The sequence below is a fragment of the Oryzias melastigma genome, linkage group LG8 (genome assembly GCF_002922805.2).
Source record: "Oryzias melastigma strain HK-1 linkage group LG8, ASM292280v2, whole genome shotgun sequence".
In the NCBI taxonomy this organism is placed as follows: Eukaryota; Metazoa; Chordata; class Actinopteri; order Beloniformes; family Adrianichthyidae; genus Oryzias; species Oryzias melastigma.
Window position 1 is genome coordinate 21,682,081 of NC_050519.1, and position 26,453 is coordinate 21,708,533.

The 26,453-nt window shown below is 38.9% G+C and overlaps 1 protein-coding gene and 1 long non-coding RNA gene across 2 annotated transcripts; one reads left to right on the forward strand and one right to left on the reverse strand.

The window, feature by feature from the left end:
• Positions 1 to 48: 48 nt before the first annotated feature.
• Positions 49 to 18,526, forward strand: zgc:158403 (tetratricopeptide repeat protein 39A). Its single transcript, XM_024272803.2, has 18 exons — positions 49 to 456; positions 844 to 948; positions 2,925 to 3,056; positions 3,322 to 3,380; positions 7,012 to 7,079; positions 7,220 to 7,284; positions 8,963 to 9,062; positions 9,131 to 9,196; positions 9,283 to 9,391; positions 9,469 to 9,536; positions 13,831 to 13,890; positions 16,071 to 16,232; positions 16,308 to 16,399; positions 16,930 to 17,050; positions 17,128 to 17,239; positions 17,314 to 17,428; positions 17,521 to 17,637; positions 17,931 to 18,526. Exons 1-18 carry the CDS (start codon positions 422 to 424, stop codon positions 18,034 to 18,036), a joined length of 1,692 nt encoding a protein of 563 aa, XP_024128571.1. The 5' UTR covers positions 49 to 421; the 3' UTR covers positions 18,037 to 18,526.
• Positions 18,527 to 18,594: 68 nt separating this feature from the next.
• On the reverse strand, positions 18,595 to 20,451 carry LOC112146800. Its single transcript, XR_002919318.2, has 2 exons — positions 19,961 to 20,451; positions 18,595 to 19,075 (listed from the first exon to the last, which is right to left on the reverse strand). It is a non-coding gene; the product is annotated as an uncharacterized LOC112146800 (long non-coding RNA).
• Between the last annotated feature and the right edge of the window lie 6,002 nt (positions 20,452 to 26,453).

Sequence of the window (26,453 nt, forward strand, 5' to 3'; positions counted from 1 at the left end):
CCGAGGGGCTTCGTAACTTCTCCTTCGCCACCCCATAATAATAATAATAATGATAATAATAATAATAAAAACTGAGTCTTAATTGGCACTTAGTAACGTTTTCTGACAGAGAAGAAACCTTTTTTCGCATTAAGATGGTTTCAACTTCCGAGTTTCTGTAGTTCTTCTCTGGCTCCGAGAGGCGCGCTGCACTCCTGACGTTGAAGTGTGTGCGTGGCACAGAGGAGGAGCAAGCGCGCCCCTCGATGCGTAACGCGCACGCCCAAGCTCGCTTCGTCCTCCCCGTGCGTGATCTGGCGTGAACCTGATGAGGAGGAAGGAGTGTGGATGTTTTTGACGTGGGCAGACGTGGTTCCGCAGTGGGAGCGCTGAATGCTGCGCCGCGGAGCTCCTGGCAGGTGCGGCGGCTCTGTGCGCCAACATGGCTGATGGGAAACACGCAAATGCGGCCGACAGGTGAGCGCAGCAGGTGGACGCGCTGATAAACAAACGAAACCACCAGATAACATCCCGTCCTGCTAGAATGAGCTTTGACGGGTTAGAAAACTTCGTAATTCCGTTTTAGCATTCAAATAAAGTTGGTTTTGAAGATGTTTTCTTAAAGAGTTGGAGTTTGTTTTGCAAGTTGTACCAAACTGTTGCTGAACAAGGAAGAACTATTTACATTCTTTCAGTCACCATGGAACAATGATGTCATTTAATGAAGTTTATTGCATAAGTGCTCTCATGTGCAAGAAAACTGTTTTTTAAACATGTGTTCTGGATGTTACTGTTCCTGCTGCGACACCAAGTCTTGGTGCTTCAGCTTTTGTTGTGGTTTGTCTTTGTGCTCGTGTGCCACAGCTTCTCAGAGACTGCCTTGAAAGAGTGCCTAGATGACTGTATGGAGGCTCTGGATCTCTTCCTTAACAACCGCTTCAATGAGAGTCTGGATAAGCTGCGACCAAGGTAACACAGTCATCCACAGCCGGGATGGCTCGCAGAGACTTCCCATGTTTCTGAAGACCTCCTGATCATCTTCTGTAAAAGCGTTTTCAGCGCTCTTTTCCTCATGATTGTCTCGTTTTTGAGGACAGTTTCTGCAGAGCTGCAGTAGTTCGTAAGACTCTCCGCTGAGTTGTGGGCAGGATTATTGGGCACGGATAGCTGAGAGCTCTCTGTTTACATGTTCTCCCACTATAGCTTACATCCCCAAACACAACCTAACATTATCCACTAAAGAGCTGACCAGCTTTACATTTCTGATCCAGATTCCAGCTCAGGCGAGGAAAACAAAGACGTTCATGGATCTATTTGTCTAAATGTGGATATATCAGAATGGAGCAGAGCAGAAAGACTCTTGTCCTTCCTGCGTTTTTACTGTTTGATCTTTTTTAAACTCATTTATTTTCGTCTGCTTCTGATTCACAACAATTTGAATAAAGAAATACTCAGAAATGCAATGTTGATCTTAATTTTCTATTGTGTACACAAATTAGCATTTTGTGTACGCAAATTAGTACTTTGTGCAAAAAAATGTGCATCTTTTGTGTACAAGTTAGCCTTTTATGCCCACAAACTAATATCTTGTGTGCACAAGTTAGTGTTTTGTAGGCAGAAATCAGTAGCAGGAAGAATACTTGATATTTATACAGAAATACTCATTTATATACAAAAATACTGTATATACAAATGTTTAATCTCTTGTACAGAAAATACTCATTTTAGCTTACAAGTTTCTATTTTATTTACAGAAAATGCTAATATGTGTACACTAAATACTAATTTTTTTGTACACAAAATGCTAATTTTAGCTTACAAAATGCTAATATGTGTACACTAAATACTAATTTTTTTGTACACAAAATACTAATTTTAGCTACAAAATGCTACTGGGTATATATAAAATACTCAATTTATGTGCACAAAATGCTAATTTTAGCTTACAAAAATCTTATTTGTCTGCCCATAATGCACATTTTTTTGTATACAAAATGCTTATTTTAGGTAAAAAATTTTAATTTGTGTATACAACATGCTAATTTCTAGAACACAAAATGCCAATTTTTGCTTACAAAATGCTAATTTGTAAACACCTAATTGTTAACTTTTGTACACACAATGCTAATCTTTCTACGCAAAATTGTAATTTGTGTACACAAAATGCTATTTTGTGTATACAAAATTCTATTTTGTGTACTTTAAATACAGATTTAAAGAGTAAAATGCTAATTTTCGCTTAATTTGAGCAGGCAAAATGCTAATTTTTTGTGCACAAGATCCAATTTTATCCTCCAAAATACTACTTAGTGTTTATGAAATGCTAATTTCTTGAACGCAAAATGATCATTTTAGCTTAAAAATGCTAATTTGTGTATAAAAAATGTTTCCACAAATGACTAATTTGTATTCCCAAAATGCTAGTAAAACACCTATTCCTGGTCACAAACTAATAAGTGAAGTGAACATTTTTTTCTTTTTGTGTGTCCAGGACTCAGTAACATTTCCTCCATCATCAGAAAATTTCCAAATAAAAAATGTTAAAAACACAATTTTGATCAGGCTGGGTCTTTAAAGCCATCGTCGGGTTTCCTGAGCGCTCGGTCACTTCCACCATAGCAGCAGTGTCTCAGCATGATGTAGCAGTATTCGTCATGTGTGGTTTGAGCTGTGAAGCAGAGCTCTGGCTGACAGCTATTCAGGTCTCCAGGATATGAAGTGTTTGCTGAAGCTGACGCCCAGGGTCGGGCTGATCCAACACCCTGCAGAATGTTGGCCCTGCAAAACAAACACAAGACGCGCTGGGAAGGAAGAGGAGATAAAAAATGGAGGAAGATATTTGCTCTTATCTTTGCTATGCAGGGAAATGTGCGGGCACACGGCGACCTGTGTTTGCTCGCGGCGCACGATCCTCAGACAGGTTGTTTTTTGTTTTGTTTTTGCAGAATCAATGAGAGCATGTACCACGCTCTCATCTACGCCACCGTGCTGGAAATGCAGGCCATGATGACTTTCCAGCACGAAGACATTTGCAACGCCGGACACACCATGAAGAACGCTCAGGAGGTCTGTCAGAGGTCAGGAGGTCTCCACGCCGTCGGCACACCTTCACATTGACTGAATGTGAAAACAAGTCGAGTAGTCCCGACTCTCCTGGAACCATCAGGGTTCATTTACATTTATGCCTTTTCTGTGACCCTGACAGCAGTTTGACTGCGTTTGCATGAATGAAGCCCTAAAGGTGCATTTGGAGATAGCATAAATGGGAACATTTCATTATTGGATCATTGGTGAGGCAGTAAACACGCAGGAAAAATAAAAGTGGACTTTTTGATGTTTTAGGTTTCGGCGGAAATCCTCAAGTTTGTCCAATAAGTCAGCTGATGAATCCCTCTCTGAAGGTAAAAACACATCTAATCTATGAATTTAGGAACAATACATGAAGTTATTTATGTATTTTTTAACAGTAGCTTTGCTGTAAATGATGAAGAGAAGCTGTCAGATAGTTAATTTTCTTTTTAAATGGGTGCCATTTTTGCATCAGAATTTTTTTTCCTTTATATAGTCATAGTATTGATAACTGCAATTTTTTTTTACCTAAAAACCAAAGTTTCTCTGTCATATAGAAGATCTCAACATAACCTTTTAACGATTCACTAAACAGTGGAAACTCAGAATATTTTCAATCACTTTTGACCTTTGACTGTAAATGAGAACTGGACTGAGTGACTTCTCCCCCCTGGCGTTTCAAACATGAAGTACCTGCTGGTTCCAAAAAGCCAAAATTACATAGACTTCAGTGGAGAAATAAACTGGTATTACTAAATACTCATGCTCTGATGACTTTTTTAACATGTTCTTGATAATCCTTATTTTTTTCATATTTTTTTATTTATTGCTAGTTATTCAAGTCATAAACTGACCAATCAGATGCTTCAATAAAAGCATGTTGTCTCACACAGAATGTTCAAAACATTAGACACATTTCGTGTACCCCGCTTTCAAGTTTCAAGTTTTTTCCAGCAAGCTCACTCTTGATTGGTGAGAGTGGTTTCTATAAAAATGTGGATTCAGACCAGCATGGACCAATCGCTGCTTACTGATAGTTTCTTATTTCAACATGGCAGTGTCTGTATCCTGAAAAATGGCAACTGAATTGACCTCATTGAGTTTGAGAAGGAGATAAGTCGTTAAAGCGCTACTGACATCCACGCAAAAGGAAACGCATGGCCTGATCTCACGCAGCTGCTCTCCCTCTACAAACAAATGGGCTCCCTGGTACCTGCCTGATCAAAACTAAAGCCTAACTATCTTCCCTAAATAAGACACACCCATCCCCACAAATCTCACACCTGGGCCTAAATAATCCCGGACGAGCCCCCATGTGTCACATCCAGGCATGGTGGATGCAACATTAAAGACCCAACCAAGTGCTTGAGGTACAAAAAAAACCCCCAAAACACGTTTTATTCCCGATACACTTGCAACCACTAACAACAAATGACTGTTAGGGGAAAAGGCTGCTGTGTCGGTTAGGAGTAGTTCTGCTGGTATTGTTGGCAGACATGGGAGAAAGAGGGAGGAGCCAAAAAGAGCCATTTAAACCCTCCTCAATCTGGCTGGAAAACCCAGACCTGAAAATGAAAGAAAAGGACCACATAATAGTGGGTGACATCACACCTGCTCAATCCAGTTCTCATTTACAGTCAGTGGCTTGAGGAAGTGTCAGATAGAATCTTTTTGTTTTGGGCTCCTCTTTTGCTCTCGTTTACCTTTTGGCAAAGAAACCCAAATAACTTTTCAGATCAAAAAATATATATATATATTTAGAGCGAATATAAACTTCATAATGCACATGTGTTTTTGTCACCTTTCTGTGACATACACCTTTATTTAAATTCACACTTCAATGCTCTTTATGTGTCAGGGCAGTGCAGGCCCTGATAGTCTTTTTATGGTTTCAAAATCATTTTTATTTCTCAAGAGATTTTCTACAGATGAACTGGTGATTGACAAATGGAGGAAAGGATAATCACATGATAAAAACACTATAATATATGATTGATTAAAAACAAGAAAAAAGTTAAAAAAAAAAAAAAGAGAGAATTAAAATGTTTTAAAAGCACAGGTTGATCTGGAGGCAAATGCCTTTCTGGTAGGAAATGCTAATAATTAAAGTAGGACATCAAAAGCTAGATAAAACCTTAAATAAAAAAATTATGTCCAAAGGAGAGCTTTTAATACAATCACAGCAGTTCTAAATTAAAGACTGCAGGACACCTTGCAGCCGCCCTGATGGGAGGCAGTAGAGCTCAGACCAGCAGAAAACCAAAGCACAAAAGACGAAAATCAGAGGAGCAACAGAAAATGTCAAGTTAGGATTCATATAGAAAGATATTAGATTTAAATATGCGATGAAATTCTGTTCAAACGAATAGAGTAAAAGATGTGCAATTTTTACCCTACTTTTTCATATTTTTTAACATTTCTTTCCATTTTTAATTATTTTTTTTAACATTTTATATTACAATATATAACATTTTCTGATCATCTTACTTAAAATCCATTTTCATCAGCAAAACATAAACACCAGTTGTGCAGCCACAAATAACTATTTTAATAGTCGACTAATCCCTGATTATTTTTGTCCGATTAGTCGACTAATCAGGTCATGCGTGAACTGGATATAAAGCACACATCTTAACCATCATTAGCTTAAAACTAACTAAAAATAATGACAATAAAGATGATGGTTTATCAATCTTGTAATGAATCGTGCAGCCTCTGTCCTTCATTAGATTCTGGCATTAAAACAAGAATAAACAAGAAAAGTTGTATCACCTGTCATAATCCTAGTGTAAATGCATTTTGCTGAGTGAAGATGCTAAAGCTGTTTGCTGAAAATGGCGACACAATTGACTTTAATTGCTTAAATATGAGCTAAACTCCAAACTGGCCCAAAAAACCTCAGTAGATTCCAAATTAGACAAAAGAGCTAGCTCATTGATTAAATACTAGCTAAACTCCAAAAAAGCCTAAAATTCCTCAGTAAACTAAATTAGTCAAAAATGTTAGCATGTTGCAAAAATAGAAGCTATACTCCAAATTAGCTTATAATAACCTGGGTAGATAACAAATTTGCCAAAACGTTAGTGTGTAGCTAAAATATTAGCTAAACTCCAAATTAGCATTAAAAACCTCAGTAGAGGCCAAATTAGCCAAAAAGCTAACACATTGCTTAAATACTAGCTAAACTCCAAAATAGCCTAAACTTCTTAAGTAAACTAAATTAGTCAAAAAGCTTGTTGGTAAAAACAGAGGCTAAACTCTAAATTAGCCTATAAAAACCACAGTAGATAACAAATTAGCTAAAAATGTTAGCATGTTGCTATAATATTAGCTAAACTCCAATTTTTTTGAAAGATACTATAAAATCTTGAAACATAGCCCATGAATATATTTAAAGGCTTACTGCTAATCTACTTAGAACTTTGACATTTGAAGAGTTTCTCATTCATTTCCTATGCTTATCAAGCATTCACACAATTAAATGAGGTCGGCATCTGAAACAAGGAACTATTTTTCACAAAAGATTAATTTTTGTTCTCACTGACTCAAATATTAAAAAAGTAAATTCTTTGGTGCTGAACACTCACAACTTTGTTCAACTTTACTACAATCTGACTCCACATAATATAAAGGAACGACTGATCGACTATTAAATTAGTTGCCGACTATTCTAATAGTCGATTAGTCGACTAATCATGGCAGCCCTACACACCATCTCGTCGTTTCAAATGTTGTTCAAAGGATTTAATGACTTCACACTTTATTTATTGGTATTTAAATGACATTTTCGGAGTGGATATTTCTTTAAACTGGCATGTGGGTTAAGTAAGTTACCTAAATATTTTAGAGTTAAAGTGATGGAAACAAAAGTGTCAAATCAAAGAAAAGTGATCCGCGGTTCATTCCGATCTGAAATTGTACTAAAGTGTGTCTGCTTTGTGATGTTCCTCGTTGTGTTTGCAGTGGAGCTCCATGCTGAAGTTTGTTTTGCAGAGTGTCAACTACAACGAGCTGCTCTCACCTTCCTGCAGGTGCAAAACTCTTTAACACACCTGAACCTGAGCAAGCCCTTTCTCCTGACTGCAGGAGGTGGATTCACTTCCTGAGTGTGATGTTTTTTCTGTGGACATGTTTTTTTTAATTTTCAGATGAATGCTCTGTGTTTTTGCAGGATGAGAGCATGGTCAGCTTCATTAAAGGAGGCATGAAGGTGCGAAACAGTTACCTCATTTACAAGTAAGTAATGGATGATAAATCTGTTAGATAATTGAAGGTGGTTTTGTTCTTCAAATGCATATTTTTAGCTTACAAACTAAATATTTAATTTTATGAAATTAAAAATTTCGTTTACACATTAAATATTAATATCTAATCTAAATATTTATTTTCCAAACTAAACATTTAAGTCTTTTAACAAAATATTTCGTTTGCAGTTAAATTTGTCGCTCTCTTACTAAATATTTTGTTAAAATGAAATATTTAGTTTGGATCTAAACGTAGTTTTGAACTAAATATTCAATTCCAGACTAAATATTTAGTTAAAAAAACTAAATATTTATTTGAAAACTGAATATTTATTTTTTAAACTAAACACCAATGCATCAGGACACCAACCTCTGCTGATGATGCTTTATCATTATGATGAAGAACACAGAATGTTTTTGTGACGCTTCGTTCACGCCCTGCACTGAATCGTTCGTTCAAGCGACCAATTCCAATGAAACGTCTGTAAACAGACGCATGTATGCGTTTCAGGCTTCTGCATTCAAAACTCTTGCATTCGTGCATTGCTATGCAAATTCAAAACTCTGTTTATGGACTCTGCAAACAAATTGTGCAGCGATTGAACGTGCACTAAAAGTCAAACCAGTTGACCTTTGACCTTTTTACTATTTTTTAGCCTTTTTAGCTCATAAAGGCTGTACACTGCACATTTAGAAATAAACTTTTACAAAAGACATTTCAATCTATAAACCAATATATCTTTTAGAACTGCTTCGTAAACCATTTATTCTAGTTTTGCTTTTAAACTTGTTTCAAGTCACATCAGGAGTTCCACAAAATCATTCAAATACATGCAGAGCATTAGATACAGCCAGTCTAACATGAGAACACCGGCTTGTTTTAGCGCCAGTAAACCAAATCTCGTCATACTGACATGAAATCTCGCGAGATCATCGGCTACTTCCAGTTCAGCCTTACTTTCTGAAAAAGAGTTAAACTCTCCTGATTTAAATAAAAAAACAAACATAGTAACACTGGTAATCATCTGGGGAGTAAACCAAAGCTAACTTTCATCTGTGAGGTTTTAATACCAAATACTAACCTGTAAAAATAAAAAGCACTCACTCCGTTCTCTAAAGCACTTCTAACAGAAACAGGAAGTTGCTCCGTCTTCAGCCACCTGGAGGCGCAGCAGGAATGTTGAAGGTTTTGCTTTCAAGACTAACAATGCAATTCCTTTTTCTTATCTCTTTTTGTACAGGCTACATTTAATAAACGTAAAAAATAATAATTATTCTAATTACTATGTATTAATGGCTTTCAATTTAAAAATAAACTGAAAATGTGGATGCACCACATGGTCATTGTGGAAGGCTCACTGTTCTTGCAATCCTTAAATGCAAAGTACGACTTGTAGTACAAACTAGGATTTCAACAGTTAAGTACAGCTGGAGATCCAGCTCTGAGTAATTAGCTGGAAAAATGCAGAGCCTGTCCTGACCAGATTTAATTAACTTTTAGTTCCTTCATCCACTCAGGAATATTCTAAATGCTCGTGTCTAGCAGAGATAAGAAGTCAGACAAGCTCATGGTTTAAAGAGGGTCAGTGAAAAGCAGAGAGATTGAAGTTGAGTACCACTGTTCAGAATGTCTTGATCTTATTTGCTTTATTTTTCTTTTCATCACCCAGAGATCTTCATTCCTTCATCAAATCTCACAGCTGTCTCAAAGGGCCATGCCACGTTCACTTAGAGGGAGGAATCTCATTTGGCGTTGGTGCTTTTAATTTGGTATGTCGTACTCATACCATGCTTTAATGCCATGTTTGTCCACCTGACGGAGTCTTCCTCTCCCGCAGACGCTGTCTCTGTTTCCTCCTCGGATACTCAAAGTGTTGGAGTTTGCAGGTTTCTCTGGAGACAAGGTGCAGAGCGGAAACTTCATCCATTGTGGTTTATCTCAGAAATTCCAGTGTGATGAAGGTTTTTCCACATGTGGATCCTGTTCTAGGAGTACGGTCTGTCTCTCCTGCGTGATGGTGCCACAGGGTTGAACCTGCGCTCCATGCTGTGTGTTCTGCTGCTGCTCTGCTACCACACCTTCCTCACGTTTGTTCTAGGTGAGGCTAGTGCCAGGATTTATGATAATGAAGCATCACATGAAGGCTTTTGAGCCGTGTTTCTCTTTCACTTCCAGGAACTGGTGAGGGAGACTTGGCTGAAGCTGAAAGATTGTTGAAACCATTCCGGCTACGTTATCCTGAGGTAAAAGTAAAATAAAGTGAAAATTAAAAGCTCTGAATCAACAACTAAAGATCTGCGATGATTTTCTGAAAATATGGCCTTGACTGAAATAATACATCATATTTCCTAAAAAGCAGGGGTGTCAAACTCAATCGTTCAAGGGGCTAAAATCCAAAACACACCTTAGGTCACGGGATGAACAGGATAAACATTTACACTACATTTTGAAAACTTTAAAACCGTACCTTTTCAACATAATTATGAACTAGATATGAAGCATTACCTGTGATAATGCTAGTGTGAATGCTGTAAACTGAATTTGGCCGCAGAAGATGATAGTGATGATAGCTGAAGATACTGAAATTTATAGCTTAAAAACGCTGAAGCTGATAGCCAGCTAAAATACTTGCTAAATGCCAAATTAGCCTAAAAAACTTAGGTTAGCCAAAACAGCTATCATGTAGCTGAAAAAATGGCTAAACTTTTAAATTGAGTAAAAAACTGAAAAAACTTAAATTAGCCAAAAACAGCATGTAGCTGAAATATTAGCTAAACTCCTAAATAGCCTAAAAAATTTAGTAAATGCCAAAATAGACCAAAAAGCTAGAAGAATGACAATTTTTAAAACTTCAAAACTGTAACTTTTTAACATAATATAAATAATAGAAATACAGGGATATTATTCCAGAATAAATCAACCTGAACCTAAATCATTTTCAGTATTTTACACTCCATAAAAATATATTTTGTCTAAATGATCAAATTTAGAAATGAGCGTAAGAGAATATTGCGCCATAAATAACAATAAAATAAAATTATCTGGAGGGCCGGATAGGATTACACGGAGGGCCGGTTCCGGCCCCCGGGCCTTGACTTTGACATACATGTCCTAAAGGAATATTGGGCTTAAATTAAAATATTTTCATCTGAAAAGGAGTACTTCTACACAATGTCTTACCAGTATCTTGAATTAAAAGCAAACCAGAATGTACCAAATGTTGCAGTTCCTAAAAAGACCACTGGAGGCTGGTCTCAGATGTCACAATTTACCATTAGCTTCTATTAAAAAGTCAAATTTAAAACAAAAATAAAAGTGTACATAGCGTAGAGAGGGTGTGATTTAAATAAATCCCAGCTGGTTTGATTTCATTTACTCGTGTAAGGGGTGTTTTTTTTTTTGAACCTCCCTCCGTACCCACCAGGTATGGAGAGAGGTTGGTGACATTGAGTCGGAGTGTACCATGTTTTCCACCTCCATTGTCTCTTCTGCTTTCTGGAGCTGCGGTCGCAAGGTCTCTGGTGCCTGTCGCAGTGGTAATCCCCAAACATGGTGGTGGACACCAGAAGTAAGGGATGCCGTCAAGCTGAAGAAGGAGTCCTAACAAGTCTGGCTGGCTTGTGGGACTCCAGAGCCAGCTGACAGGGACCGGCAGTCTAAGCGAGCTGCAGCCTGGGCTGTGTTGGAGGCAAAAACTCTGATCTGGGAGGTGAGGCCATGGAGAGGGACTATCTGTTGGCCACAAAGAAGTTCTAGCAAACCATCTAGCTCCTCAGGAGGGGAAAGCGGTTTTCTGCAGGTGCAGGTGACAAGCTGTTGACTTGGAAACATTGTCGGGCAGTGGAAGGAATACTTTGAGGATTTCCTCAATCCTGTTGACACGCGTTCTCTTGAGGAGGCAGAGGCTCAGGGTGGGACTGTCCATCACCCAAACTGAAATCGCTGAGGTATTCGATGAGCTCCTCAGTTGCCAGGCACCAGAGTGGATGAAGTCTGCCCCGAGTTCCTCAAGACTCTGGATGCTGTGGGAGTGTTTTGGCAGAGACGTCTCTGTAGCATTGCTTGGCAGACGTGAACCGTCCCACTGGACTGGCAGAGAGGGCTGGTGGTTCCCTTTTTCAAGAAGGGGGACTGGAGGGTGTGTTCTAACTACCGGGGAATCACACTCCTCAGCCTCCTTGGGAAAGTTTATGCCAAGGTACTAGAGAGGAGAGTCCGTCCAACAGTCGATCCTCAGATCCAAGAACAACAGTGTGATTTCTGTCCTGGTTGTGGAACATTGGACCAGCTCTACACCTTCTTTAGGGTGCTGGAAGGTTCATGGGAGTTTGCCCATCCAGTCCATGTGTGTTTTGTGGATTTGGAGAAGTTGTTCTCGACCGCCTCCCCCGTGGTGTCCTGTGGAGGGTGCTCTTGGAGTATGGGGTCCAAGGAGCCCAAGAGGTAGTCTCCCCTCTTTCGGTGGGTGGAGGGCTCCTGCCCCATTTATGGCAGTTTAAACCAGGAGTTTATATATCATGGGGTCTTGTTCACGGGTGAGGGAAGATCAAATTGTGAGATTGGCAGGTGGTTTGGACCGGCATCCACCGTTATGCGGTCATTGTACTGGTCTGTTGCGGTGAAGAGTGAGCTGAGCCAGAAAGCAAAGCTCTTAATTTACCCGTTGATCTTCATTCCAGTACTCTCCTATGGTCATGAACTCTGGGTCAAGACCAAAAGAATGAGGTCCCGGATACAAGAGACCAAAATGAGCCTCCTTCCGTGGATGGGCGCTCTCTTAGGGGTAGAAGTTTGGTCACCCGGAGAGAGCTCGGAGTAGAGCCGCTTCTACTCCACATCCAGAGGAGCCAGTTGAGGTGGTTCAGTAATCTTATCCGTATACCTCTGGAGGCCTCCCTTGGGAGGTGTTCTGGGAATGTTCCACTTGATAGAGGTCCCTGGGAAGATCCAGGACACGCTGGAGAGACTACATCTCTCGGCTGGCCTGGGAACGTCTCAGAGGTCCCCCCAGATGAACTGGAGGAAGTGGCCAGGAAGAGGGAAGTCTGGACATCTTTACTTAGACTGCTCCTGTGACCCAATTCCGGATGAGCGAAAGAAGATGGACGGATGAAAGATTTTATTTTAAAAGTAGAACAGAAGTAGAAAGACTCTCCACCAACAGTTATCAAAGTCTTGCACATGGTAAAGATGTCACAATGGCCTTAGCCTCCCTCTGAATGACTAGATCACGATGACCTGAGGATTTCCACCTTCCACTTCTTTAAAAGATGACTAAGAATGTGGTTTAAAAAAGGATGTGGTTGTGGTAATCTTTCATAGTGTTTGGTCATAGCTGTAGCTGCAGTTTTGTATGTCTAGGATACACGTGTCAGGGACTTGCGTGTCAGAGACTCACTACTCAGGGATTTGCATCTCAGACTCTCATCTGAGAGCTGGCATCTCAGAAACTGGGAAATCAGCGACTGGTTTCAGCGACAGATTTGAGCATCAGGGTTGGCGACTCATTTGTCAAGGACTCGGACTTCAAGTACTTGCATATCTCAGGCTCCGGGACTTGCATATCAAAGATCCACATGTCGGGGTTAGGGACTCTCATGTCCGGACTCCCATACCAAAGATTCACGTCAGCAGCTTGTATGTTAGGGACTTGCATCTCAGGGACTCATATCAGTGATTTGCATGTCAGTGACTTGTGTATCAGGAATTTGTGTGTTAGGGACTCGCATATCAAGGATTTGCCTATGAGGGACTCACAACTAAAGGACTTGTATGTCAAGGATTTACATCTCAGGGACTTGGAACTTACTTTGTGCATTGTTCTTTTTAGCCTAAACAGAAATGTGCTCAATCTTGCTATAAAATAAAAGTGTTACAAAAATTCCTGACTGGCAAAAATCCCTCTGAGTTGTAACTGTACTGTTAAAGAATTGGTTTATATCAAACACTACAGTCATTTTGAGAATGGTGTAATAGTATACACATGTCTAAGTATAAAAGGACATGATGTCATTTACCAGCTTTGTGAACAATACAGAGAACATGGCAAAACGAGTTTCTTACATGGATTTTTTATTTGTGTGAAAGCAGCTGCAGTCACAGCACAGCTAAATACAGATCAGAACTCAACTGACCACAAATACAGACGAATATATAAATAAAATATAGATTGTGCTGATTGTTGTGCAAAAGATACGACTCTATGACTCTATGCCTGTCAGTCTCTCTTTTCTATCCTTTCATTAGAAACCAGCTCCACCTTTCACTCATACTGTCCCTCCTGTTTTCCATATAGAATCCTTGAAATATCAAGGATATTTCATTTGTCTTGCACTTTACCTGACTCACATGCTTGTAAATCCTCTGTTTCCACTCCACCTTTTACCCACATGCCCGCCCATCCCAGAGAGCAAACTTCTGCTCCGTTGCGCTGTGTGCTGAAGCAGAATGTCTAAAGTTCCATGGAGGATCGCTGTCTGCTCCCAGAACCGTTTATCTGCAACCAAACTGATGACTATGTTGTGGTTTTCTCTGCAGGGGGCCATCTTTCTTTTCTTTGCTGGGAGAATCGAGGAGATTAAAGGAAACATTGATGAGGCGAGTAAATGAACGTTAAACGAGTATTGGGGCCACCAAAAAAAAAAAAAGTCAACATTTTACATGAATAAACTCAGAATTTTGAGTAAAACCAATGAGTTATAAAGGCTAGAGTCGCTACGCTAGCTTGTTACGTACGTAAAGTTGGACGCCATATTGGATAGGTTGAGATACCTGTGTTACAACTTCACGAACGAGCTCGAAAAGCAAGAATGTGACTTTTCACAAGTAAATTATTGGTTACCGCTAACAAAGGAGAACTTCTAGAAAACATTTGAACAAGATCTGAGTGAGTTTACTCTCAATCGTGAATGTTTGGGCTGATTTTGTAGTCTATTCAAAGTCAATGACAGCTTTAGACTTCAGACTATTTCCACGTTTTCTAGCAGAACCATCGATCTTTTTGTTTTATGGAGGATGATGGTGGTATTTGTATGTGTGTGAGACCTCAGATCAGACGACCTGCTGATAATCAGATTACTAAGCAGAGGAAAAGAAACTAACCAGGATTTTCTCAGTAGCGAAGAGAGTAGAGCCGAATCCTTGTTTGGTGGGTGGACAGGGGGACATGTGGTGAACAGAAAACTACCTGTATGGTGTCGCATGGGTACCTGAGTCCTTATCTTCTCGATTAGCCCAGGCCACCTCACGCTTTAAGTCGAGCGCCCGGACCTTGCTATACCGGGGCAGCACCCTCTCTCTAATCCACGGGGCTCGACCCGGCGCGACTGTCGACCAGGCCGCACTAGTCCCCGAGTCAAACAGTTTGTGTTAATCTTAGTCTGTGTAGATTTGAATGTCTAACTGTGCATCAGGTATTCTATGTAATAATCTATTTGTTTACAGAAAAGTTTGAAATGTCGTTCATCTCTTGGACTTTGTACAAAAACATTAATACCACGACCTGGGTCTTATTTTTGTGAAGAGTCTTATTCTTTTTAGAATCGGACAAAAGATGAAGCACACTCCAGCCGGTCAAGAAAAAAGTTCAGCACTGGCCGCACTCAATTAGAGAATTACGTGCAAATAATCACTTTTTAAAAAAAAAATCATGTCTTCTCTTGTTAAATTATGATTTTTTTTAAATAATTGTACAACTTCGTTCTGTTTATTTATTCACTCTCATTAATTTTCCCTTAAAAATTACATTTTTTCTCGTAAAATTCTAACTTTTTTCTCATTCATTTTCAGCTTTGTTTTAGTAAAATTACAACTTTTTAAAATAAATAATTTATTATGTTATTCTGGTAAAATTTCAAGTTTATTATCATTAATTTTCAACTTTATTATCATAAAATTATGTTTTTTTTTTTCTCATACATTTACTAGCTTATTTTGGTAGAGTTACATTTTTTTTCACAAGGAATCAACTTTATTCTTATAAAATTATTATTTGTTTTCTCATAAGTTTACTACTATTCCTGGTCACATTTGAATTTATTTCTTAAATATGCAATTTTATTATCTTAAAATTACATTTTTTTTCTCATTAATTTTCAACTTTATTCTTATAAAATTGTGATTTTTTTCATTTAAATGTTCTACTTTATTCTGATAAAGTTATAATTTATCTCTGAAATTTTCAACTTTATTCTCTTAAAATTATAATTTTTTCTCAATAATTTGCATCTTCATTCTGTTAAAATTACAGTCTTCTTATCATTAAATTTCAATTTTATTCTTCTAAAATTAAGACTGTTTTTCTTATAAATGTACTACTTTATTCTTGTAAAATTAGAATTTATTTCTCAGATGATCAACTTTGTTCTCTTAAAATTATAATTTTTTTCTCAATAATTTGCAACTTAATTCTGTTAAAATTACAAGCTTGTTATCATTAATTTTGTGTTTTATTTTTGTAAAATGATGACTTTTTAAAGAATAAATTTACTACTTTATTCTGGTAAAATAACATTTTTTTTTTCACAAAGCTTCAACTTTATTCTCGTTGAATTATGACCTTTTTTTCTCATAAATTCACGACTTTATTCTTGTACGTTTCTATGATGGTCCTAACCATCATAATGTGTCTTTTAAAGACCAGAATCAAAACCTGCTGTATGAAAGTGAAAGTCCACTTATTGAAACAAACAGAGTCTGGTTGTGTAAAGCAGAGTTTAGTATTCTCGGATTGAGACGAGCATTAAACCTTCTCCTCAAACCTCCCTCTGCTCTCCCAGGCTGTAGGGTTTTTTGAGAATGGCTGCCGGGCCCAGCAGACGTGGAAACAGTTTCACCACATGTGCTACTGGGAGCTGATGTGGTGCTTCACCTACAAGCGCGTGTGGAAGGTGGCGTACTTCTACGCAGACCTGCTGAGCAAGGAAAGCCGCTGGTCCAAGGTACTAAAGACGGGAAGTTCAAGCCCACTGTGAGTTTTGGGACGGGACTGGATGCTGTTTCTGCTCCTCTGTCAGGCCATGTATGTCTACATGAAAGCCGCCTACCTCAGCATGCTACCTGCAGACGAGGCCAGGCCTTTTGGGGAGGACGAGGTCAAGCTCTTCAGGTAAACGAGTCAAAAGCATCCTCATGACACATTAGAATCATTAGTTTGATTATTATGACCCACAGCAGTCATGCACTGCAAGGACCATATTGTTTTCACAGTTCTTCTTTCTTTTTTGGGTTTCTCTTGAATAAAACTGTTGTACTTGTGTAATTACCATAAATCAAATGTTAAGTAGGAGGCCGATTACTATGACACACATGTTTGTTTGATTCTTTTTAATAAATAAAGTCAGATTAGAGCGTTTTGTCTCAGGATTAACACATGGTGAACAGTTCAATTAAAAAGACTGATTGTACTACATTCCACTTCTTTTTTGCTGTTTGTGTGGCAGTCTGCTTTACTGAGAGATTTTAATTTTTCAAGATTTTTTTTTTCATAGATTTAGACCCCAAAGTAGATCGGAAAAATATCCTGATTTATTGAACCCCAATTTCTGAAAGTTAAAAAAAGGCGTTTCTGACTCATTTACCATTTATATTCGCCGTTTTCACAACTTTCTCTGTTTTGATTTCCTTCTGCGTCGTCAGAATCGTGCCGACGCTCAAGCAGAAGATTGCAGGGAAGTCCCCCCCGACAGAGAAGTTTGCCATCCGTAAAGCCAGGCGCTACAAGGCCCCCCAGCCCATCAAACTCCCCGTCCCCGTGCTGGTAAAACTCCGAGCCGGACGTGAAGCTCGCCGTCCTCTTGACGTGGTTTGACAACCCAGTGAATGTCTTTTTGACAGGAGATGATGTACATGTGGAACGGTTTCAGCATGATCAGTAAACAAGAGAGGCTGACAGATGGGATGCTGCATACTGTGATGGAGGCAGAGCGCACTCTGCTGGAATCTCCTGGTACTACATTTGATCCAAACTCATCTTTTTGGCAATTCCACAGGAACCTGACCATCTGTTTTCACCTTCTGCAGAAAACGAGTACACAATGGACGACCGCTGCCTGCTCCACATGTTGAAGGGTCTGTGTTTTAAGAACAAAGGCCTCATTCAGGCTGCAGAAGAATGCTTCAACCGAGTGTGCTCGAGGTGAGCTCCACCTTTACACCAAGTGATGCTTTTAATCCACCAAGATGATGCAATGCAGCCCGCAAACTAGAATCATGTCTGTGTGATTGCAGTGAAAAAAAGATCAAGTTTGACCACTATCTTGTGCCAAACTGCCTGGTGGAGCTCAGTCTGCTTTACATTGACCAAGGCAGAAGAGAGGAAGCAATCAAAACACTGCATAAAGCCAAGTAAGTTTCTCCTTAATCTCAGAAACATTTTTAGTCACCAAAAAACAAACAAACACCTTGGTAAGACTACCAAGGTCCAACCCCAAACTAAAATAACAAAACCCAGCAGTGTAAGACTGCTGAGGACAAAGAGGGGGAAAAGAACAAAAAAAGAAGCTGAATAAGAAGTAAAATATCACAAAAGGTATTTTCTAGTAATTATTAATTAACATATTTCTTGTAAAACTTGTAAAAAATGTAATAAAACTTTGGTGTAAAGTGAATTTCTTGACTTTGGTTTGTTTACCTTTCAGGCATAACTACAAGGATTACTCCATGGAGTCCCGTACGCAGTTCAGGGTACACGCCGCTCTGGCTAAGCTCAAAGCTGACCCCGGAGACGAGGACAGCCACCTGTAAGGAGCCGTCCTCTTCCTCCTCTTCCTCTGGAATCCAGAACGTTTTAGCCTCGTTTCAACCTCCGCACTCCGTGTTTGAGACGTTCCCAGAAGAACTTCTCTGGAGCTGTTTCTGTGCTGCCAACACTGGTGAAAGGAGAGCTGGGAATGGAACCACCGAACGTGTTGGAATGTTCATTCAGGAGTTATGATTCTGCTGCATAAATATTAGAATCAACCTGTAGATGTAGGAGAGAGGGGCTGCAGGTACGCAGATTTGGAAAAAAAAACTGCCCTGATAAACAGTTTGGATTCTTTCAGCCAAATGGATTTAAGTTTTAAGTGGATCAATCAAACCAAAACTCATTGATTAGTTATTTTGCATAAATAAATTGAGCACATGGAGATTTTTGTTTTATATATTTTATGCCTTAAAAGAACAGAAAACTTCAGCGCTTGTGGGGATTTTGGGGATTCTCTCCTAAATAAAACCAATCAAAATTATTATTAAATATGCTTCATGTCAAGCTGTGATCATTCATTACAACCAGAAGACAAAAAGTTTGCTGAAAAAAAATCATTTATTTTAAGAAATATTTAGATCTTTATTATTGTTTTTCTCTTATAAAGAGGACAAAAAAAGCTTTTCCAGACCTAAACAGTTTTATCTGGACTCGATTTAATAAATGTTAGAACAAAAGTGGATATCTCAGCCCAACAGGTGAATCCTGTTTAACCCCAGGAATGGACTGTGGTTAAAGTCGGTGCAGACTACGGCGAGGCAGCAGGAGTTGGACCTGCGCCTACCACCTGCTCCTCTCTGTCTCCGCTTCAGCATCTTCCTCTTCTTTTTCTCTTCCTTCTCTATCTCTGCCACCATCTCCAGGAACTTGGGGCTGTGGAGGTCCACGGAGGACCTGAAGCGCTCCCTGGCCTCGGCCAGCAGCTTCTCTCAGCGCGCCTTCTCTTCCTTCAGCTTCTGTTTGGCCTCACGCTTTTTCCGCCGCCGGTCGACCACCATCTTGGGCATTTTGGCCATATTTGCTGCAATGATTTTCTCTCTGTGAATAGAACAGATTCAAAAGTCAATCCTGGAAAATGATCAAATATTAAAGTTCACATATTCAGTCTTCTTTTACAACAGTAAACATGAACTGAATATTTCAAGGAACAATCTTTTGGGGGAATCAAACTTATATTTGTAGCTGTTGTTGGGTCTGGTGCATCTGTCCACCACTGTTTTAGTTCATTACTCGAGGAAATATTGAGTTCAATGGTTCTAAGTTAGAAGAAAATCTTTTACAGAGCAAATGTTTTTGATGTTTTATTCATTTGTGAGTTGCTGACACCAACATTTCTGTCTTGGTTTTTATCAAGAAGGTCTTAAAGTTCCACTCCGATCATCTGTGTATCTAATAGATATAGAGAAGCAGCCCAGACCATAATCAAACCTCCTCTTTGTTTCTTGGCGCAAAACACTTTTTCTTCAAATGCTTTGTTTTGTTGACTATTCAAAAACCTCAATTTTTGTCTCAATTTTTTAGATGAAATTCTAAAAAATAAAAATACAGCTTGCAATGATAAAGGACAGGCAATTTAGTAAAATAAAAACAAATATACAAATATTGCAAGTGGTTTAAATCCAAAATTATTACCTTCATAATTTTGTTTGCAAAAATATGATTTTCAAATACAGAGGTCTAAAGTTTTCCATGCAGCTGCATATACGTGTTTTTAAATAATGTTTTAAATAACAGAATACTCTAGTTTGAGTGTTTATATTTATAATCATTCAAGTATTTCATTAATATTGTGATTCTCTGATGCTCTCTATTCTAATCAGAAAAACAAACCCTGGATACGGACATGAACCAGCCCAATAACAACTAGGACAGATGCAGACAAACATTAGTTCTGTTAGCATTAGCCGCATTAGCTTAACTCACTTTTCCCGCCTCTTCTTTCTCCCGGGCTTCTATTTTCTTCAGCATCACCTCCAGTAAAGGTTACCACTCTTTTTCTTCTGCAATGATTCTATCCAGCTTCTCGTGAGAGGGCCACAGAGAGGCGGGGTGGACGCCGATCCATATCAGCCGAACAGCTTCCGGTCATACTGCGCCGTCTTCTGCCACTTCTGCGTCCTCTCGCTGGCCTCGTCGGGGATGTAAGGATCTCTAATGTTCAGTTTGAGCGGTTCGGGATTGTAGGAAGCCGCCTGTAATAGAAAACCGGACTGCGGGCTCAGAGAAAGAGCAAGTTTACATTCAGAAAACCTCAAAGAATACCATACTGTCCTCCTGCACAGCAGAGACGCCGCCATGTTTACTGACGTAGAATGTCTTCTTCTTCTTTCTTTGATGGTCTCATCCAGCAGGAACAGAGCATTGCTGCCCTCTAGCGGATACCAATATTACTGCAGAATCATGAGAAAGAACTGCAAACATTTTTTAATAAAAACATAATATTCTAAGGGACTGTGGATCTGAATGAACAAAACATGAAAACATTAATTTTTAAAAAATGTAATTAGTTTTTCAAAAGTTATTTTTATTCCTAATCAAAAGCAAAAGCAAAGACCATTCACAGAAATCAAACAAGTCAAAGTTCTTTTCTGTAGGAAAAAACAAAAAAAGTTCAACTATATTTAAGTTTTATTGGAAGGAAAGGGTGAAAAAATGAACTTCAACCCCCCTTACCAACCCACAGGGATTGAAGATTTAGGCCCAATTCCGCTTTTTTTAATGCAAGTAGTGTCCGGAATATATATATGTTTTAATCCCACCCTCCAAGCGGAGGGATACAAAGCCCCCCGTTGCGAAGGTAAACCATGTCGCGCTGAGAACCGCTTTTCTTCACGTGGGTGCGCTTTGAACCACAGAAGTTTACATTTAAGTGTAAGTAATGACTTTTTGTTGTAGGGTGACCATTTTAAAGTTATAAAACGGCTCTTGTTATGTATATTTGAGCACTGGAAGTTCCGCACTATCACTAGCGGACTGGCAATTATTGGTGAAGTCATCGAACGAAAGTGACTTCTGAATTACGAGAAACTATTTTTTCATAACTCTGTTTGGAGGGCTCACTGGAAGAGAAGAATTCAGATTGGGTCTTAGATTTCAACAAACTCATAATTTATCATTCATGACTATTTTACTAATATATTTTTTCAGAAATGAGAATGTTTTTATTTTTGTGTAAAGAAAAACATTTTTTAGTTAACTTACATTTTTGTTTAGGACTTTGCGTTGTTTAGAAGCCATGAAGTTTAGATAATTAAAAAGTAAATAAAAGCAGTCAACTGGATCTCTATCTTTTGTTATAGACTATATGGTGTCAAAGTAATTCATTAGATAAAAAAAATAGTATCTTGATATAAACAAGATCAGAGCTGTGTCGTTTAAAATGGGGGTACCACAGGGCATGGTTTTGGGGCCCAAGCTATTTATTCTGTAGCAGAATTGAGAGAGTGGTCCTGTCCCAAAAGCCAAATTCCATGACTGGGGTTTGGGTCGCCTTCTGAGCTCTCTTGTTTCCTGTCCCTGAGGCGGGTCATTTGGACGTCTACCCTTTGTGTGTCCTGACCCTAAAGAGGGTCACTAGGACTGTTCCCCTTTGCTTTTCCTGTCTCTGAAGCGGGTCGCTTGGTCTGCTCCATTTCTTGTCTAAAGGTCTCTGGTTCTCTTTCCTGTCCCTAAAGAGGGTCACTTCTTTTTTCGTGTTCTTAAGGAGAGTCAGTTGGACTACTACACATCATATTCCTTGTCACTATTTCATGGTCCCTGGGACGAGATTCCTTGTCTATTTCTATTCCCTGAAGTGGGTCAAAGGGATTTCTTCCCTTCTTGTTTCCTGATTTCTCCCTTTCTTGTTTCCTGATAGAAACTGAGTCAAAAAGACTATTTCTGTCTCTCTGTTCTTCAGTTTCTTCCGTTTTTTTGCAAGAACTTTGACTATTCTCTGGTCCTGCTTTTGTTTTAACCGTCTGCAGATCCCCTCCTCCCAACTGCTGTAGAGAATCCTCCTTTCTTGGGGTGCTGAATGTTGCTAATACCTAACAGTGAAATGGGTTGCCAGATTGTGTGTTTTTAGGCTTTAGACACCAGCAAATTCATGCAACAGTGGCTCCAATGTTGGACCAGAAATGAATTATTCCTCTTTGGTAAATCTTCTACTATATTTACTCTTGTTTAATTTAGACTTTTTTAAATCTGATAAAGTCTATCCTGGTTTCATTCTTTTTTTTTTTTTGTTGAATTGTCGCTTTTTTGGAGACCCATTTGTGTTTTTGGTGTTTTAACATGTTCTTGTAGTATTTTTCTGATGATGGAGAACATATATAAAGAAAATTAAGCTCAACATTACTTTCTGATTAATGTTCTGGTTGTGTTATGTTTGGGGTGTTAGGGGCTGTAAGCTAGCGAGAAAAGGTCTAAACAGATGGATGATGGGATGTAGGGGCGGGCTTACTCTGCACCAACAGTCCTGCCCACAACTCAGAGACAAATTTGTAATGATTTTTTGTTTTGGCTAAAAACAGCATAATTATTATTATATATCAATAAAATCGATCAAAAGATGATCGCTGTAGGACTTTAACAGTATATATATATTTTCATGTAAAACCAGATTCTGAATCCGATTTTTTGTCAGGTACAAATATAACCTTTGAGTTTTTGCAGGATTTTAATGACAGTGAGAGGGTTCGATTATCACTGCAGGTCAACCTTTGAGTGGGGGGTTTATAGCCAGTGAAGGATCTGGGACAGTTTTAGTTTTGTGGGACTTCAGGCGGCAGAAACCATTGATTAAAGAGATTTTTGTTTCAGTCTCCCCAGCTCCCCCGCCCTGCTTCAAGTTCTATATTTGAGTTCTTTTCAGGAAGTGAATTCAGAACAAACAGCTCTGCTCTGAGGAGCAGCCCTCACAGAGACAGATGTCTGCGCTTTTGTACTGTGAGAGCGCGCAGAGCTCTCTATCGTCATTAAAGATTTAGAGTTCCCATGGCAGGGGCAGCTCTAGACTGAAGGTGGGGGTGGCCGTGACAGAAGCTTAATTTGGCTTAGGAGTAATTTGGTGCCAAGCCTGGGGCTTTAGGGATCACACCACCGTCAGTCACAGGCAAACAGGCTTGTTAACAGTTAGACGATAAGGGGATGGTGGCAGGAAGACATGTCTGCTTCTCGGTGAGTGGGAGGGAAGGGTGGCGCACTGAGACATGTTCAGGGTTGAGATATACAACACACCTGACTCAATTATCTCCTGCCACGCAAATCTGATGCATTTATTTTCAGCATTAGTAGTTGCAGAGAACCTGCCCAGAGGTTCTGCTGCTCTCATTAAGCACAAGCCTCCATATGCCCTTCATTTACACTTTTAATAGAGAGGTAAAATTGCAATATGCAAATAATGGCATATTTCTAAAAGGCTAAGATCTAAGATTAGAGCATAGGTGTCAAACTCAATCGCACAGGGGGCCAAAATCCAAAACACACTTAAGGTCACAGGCCGAACAGGATAAACATTTATTGAACACTCTAACAATACATTTTGAAAACTTTAAAACTGTAACTTTTTAACATAATTATGAACTAGATATATAGCATTACCTGCTTTAATCCTAGTGTGAATGCTAGCTGAATTTAGCTGCTGAAGATGCTGAAATTGATAGCTAAAAATTTTGAAGTCGAAAAAAACAGGTTAGCCAGAACGACTATCATGTTGCTGAAATATTAGCTAAACTCCAAAAAACAGCCTAAAAAACTTAAAAAAAGAAAACTAATTTAACCAAAACAGCCAGCATGTAGCTGAAATATTAGCTAAATTCAAACAGCCTAAAAAAACCTAAATGCTGAAATATTATAGCTAAACTCCATAACAGCATAAAAAACTAAAAAAGCCCAAATTATCCTTAACAGCTAGCATGTAGCTGAAATATTAGCTAAACTGCAAACAGTCTAAAAAACGAAATTAGCCAAAACAGCTAGCATGTCGCTAAAATGTTAGCTAAACTCCAAAACAGCATAAAAGAGTCTTAGTAAATTCCAAAATAGTCCAAAAACTAGCAGAATGCCAATTTTTAAAACTTTAAAACCGTAACTGTTTAACACAATTATGAATAATAAAAAGCAGGAATATTTTTCCAGAATAAATCAACTTAAACCTTAAACAACCTTAATTTTTTACTCTCCATAAAAATATATATTTTGTCAAAATTATACAAGTTAACAATGAGTGCAAGATAACATCAGGCCAATAATAATAATGAAATAAAATGATCTGGAGGGCCGGATATAATTACCTGGAGGGCCGGATCCGGCCCTCCAGGTAATTATATCCGGCCCTCCAGGTAATTATATCCGGCCCCAGGGCCTTGACTTTGACACGTGTCTTAGAGGACAATGGGAATTTTGAATCACTGTTTACATTATAAATGTCGATAGACCACATGCTGGAAATGAAAAAGGTAGCAAACGTTGTCAAACAGCAGAGGAAAACTTTAGAACTATTGTTTCTTAGATCTCAACAGCCTTTGCATTTCATCTGGAGGGGTCAGATGTGCTTCAAATCAGGCTGACACTTCCCATTATTGGTTGGCTGGAATTCTTGTAAAGTAAAGTGATGTTTATTTTGGTGCTACGTTACTATTTCCTGAGTGACATGACTGAATCACAAACGACATGACTGTACGTTTGTAATTCTTCAACGTACCACGTGTGTGAGAAAGCACAGGCGTTCTTGAATCAGATGACCAGGCCTGAACAATGTGTTCTGATGGTTCATTGGTCAGCATGAATATGCAAACACATTCAAAGTCTTCTGGCTTCTGTCGTAGTTGGACCATATTACATCAGAGAAAATGGAAGCTGCTTTGTTTTCGTAACAGTTCTGTGTATGTTACTTAAAGTAGAACATGTTCTGCCGGCCTGGCTCCAAAGAGCGGCCTCGGTCTGGAAATCTGAATCGGATTTCTGTGAAACGAAGCACATTTTTTTCTGACTCATCATCCATGTAGGACCAGTTTGCAAACCTTTGCATTGGGATTATTTTGAAGGTTAAATATGTTCAGTTTTGGGTTTTTTTTGTAAGAAAATAAAAGAAATTAGTGGCAGAAAACTTTGCATAATAATACTGCTATAACCTTGTCTCTTTAACGATGTTTTTGTGTGAGATGATCTGTGAATGTTTCAGATTAACCTCCTTTACTTGGTTGTGTTTCTTTTCTTTATTAATTTAGCTAATTTTGTAATTTTTTTCTTTGTTTCAAATTCCTGCTAAAATATTTGTTTAAATATCTGTTGTGTCTTTTCGATGAGGAACTCCAATGTGAATTTATCTTTACCCTTATCTCTGAGTCGGTCTTCTCACTTCTGTTCACTGTTGTCCTTTTCTTCTGCTTCACTGGAGCTGGAGATGTTTTAAGTAAGTTTGGGGTGCGATAAATGGAAATATATACATGGAGTTTATCTTGAGATATTTGGCCACTAGCCCGCAGTCCTCTTCACGAGATTTCATCAGCTGTTTTATTACTGATCTCTTGATTATTAGTCTTGGTCCTACCTAATCCTACATGAGAGTAATAGTCACAATATTAACAAATCACCAAGGTAAGAAAGAAACTTCCAAATTGACTGAAGTAGCTGTGAACATGTCTTTGAATTGTTTCATTTAAATAAAAAAAAAGTTTAAAATTTAATTAACGGAAGTTGAACATACACATTTTTATAGACCCTAAACTGGCCCCGTATATGACCAGCCTCATCAGGTTGACCTGCGTTATAACAGTTTGTGGTACTTTTACATCCCACAAATAGTCTGATTATTTTGTCAACTATGGTGGCCCTGAAGTGCAAATCCTGCTAGCAGGTCATTCAACACAAAAACATATTTAAGATCACAACCATCATTAAAAAAGCAAAACAAATAATAAAAAACAACATGGCATTGTCAGGCTTTGGTGTGTGGACACAATCGCAGGACAGCTGTCAGCTCCAAAAAAGTGTCTTTAATTACACAAAATCCCCAAACTACGGAAGAGCACAAAGCTGGAATGGGAGACACGATTTGGTGCATGAGGTGGCAAGACAAACCTGCAAGGAAGTGAGAGGAGGAACCCATTATATACAAGAAGGGGAGTGAAAAAACAAAAGGACACAGGAATAACCCAAGTGGCAATCAGCCCAGGGGAAACACATGACAGTCATTTTAGAAATCAAAACAAAATTCCACGCATATTGGACAAACTACCTTTCTCCGGTCCAGAACCATGGCCTCAGACTTAGCCGTACTGACCCTCATCCCAGCTGCTTTACACTCCGCCACAAACGGGCCCAATGCATGCTGGAGGTTCCGGCTCGATGGAGCCAACAGAACAACATCATCTGCAAAGAGCAGAGATGAAATCCTGTAGTCCCCAAACCAGATCCCCTCCGGCCCCTGGCT

Coding starts and splice junctions, on each gene's coding strand:
- zgc:158403 (XM_024272803.2), top strand. CDS start 422: ATGGCTGATGGGAAACACGCAAATGCGGCCGACAG. Junction 9,392..9,468: donor CTTCCTCACGTTTGTTCTAG/GTGAGGCTAGTG, acceptor TTTCACTTCCAG/GAACTGGTGAGGGAGACTTG. Junction 16,400..16,929: donor GACGAGGTCAAGCTCTTCAG/GTAAACGAGTCA, acceptor CTGCGTCGTCAG/AATCGTGCCGACGCTCAAGC.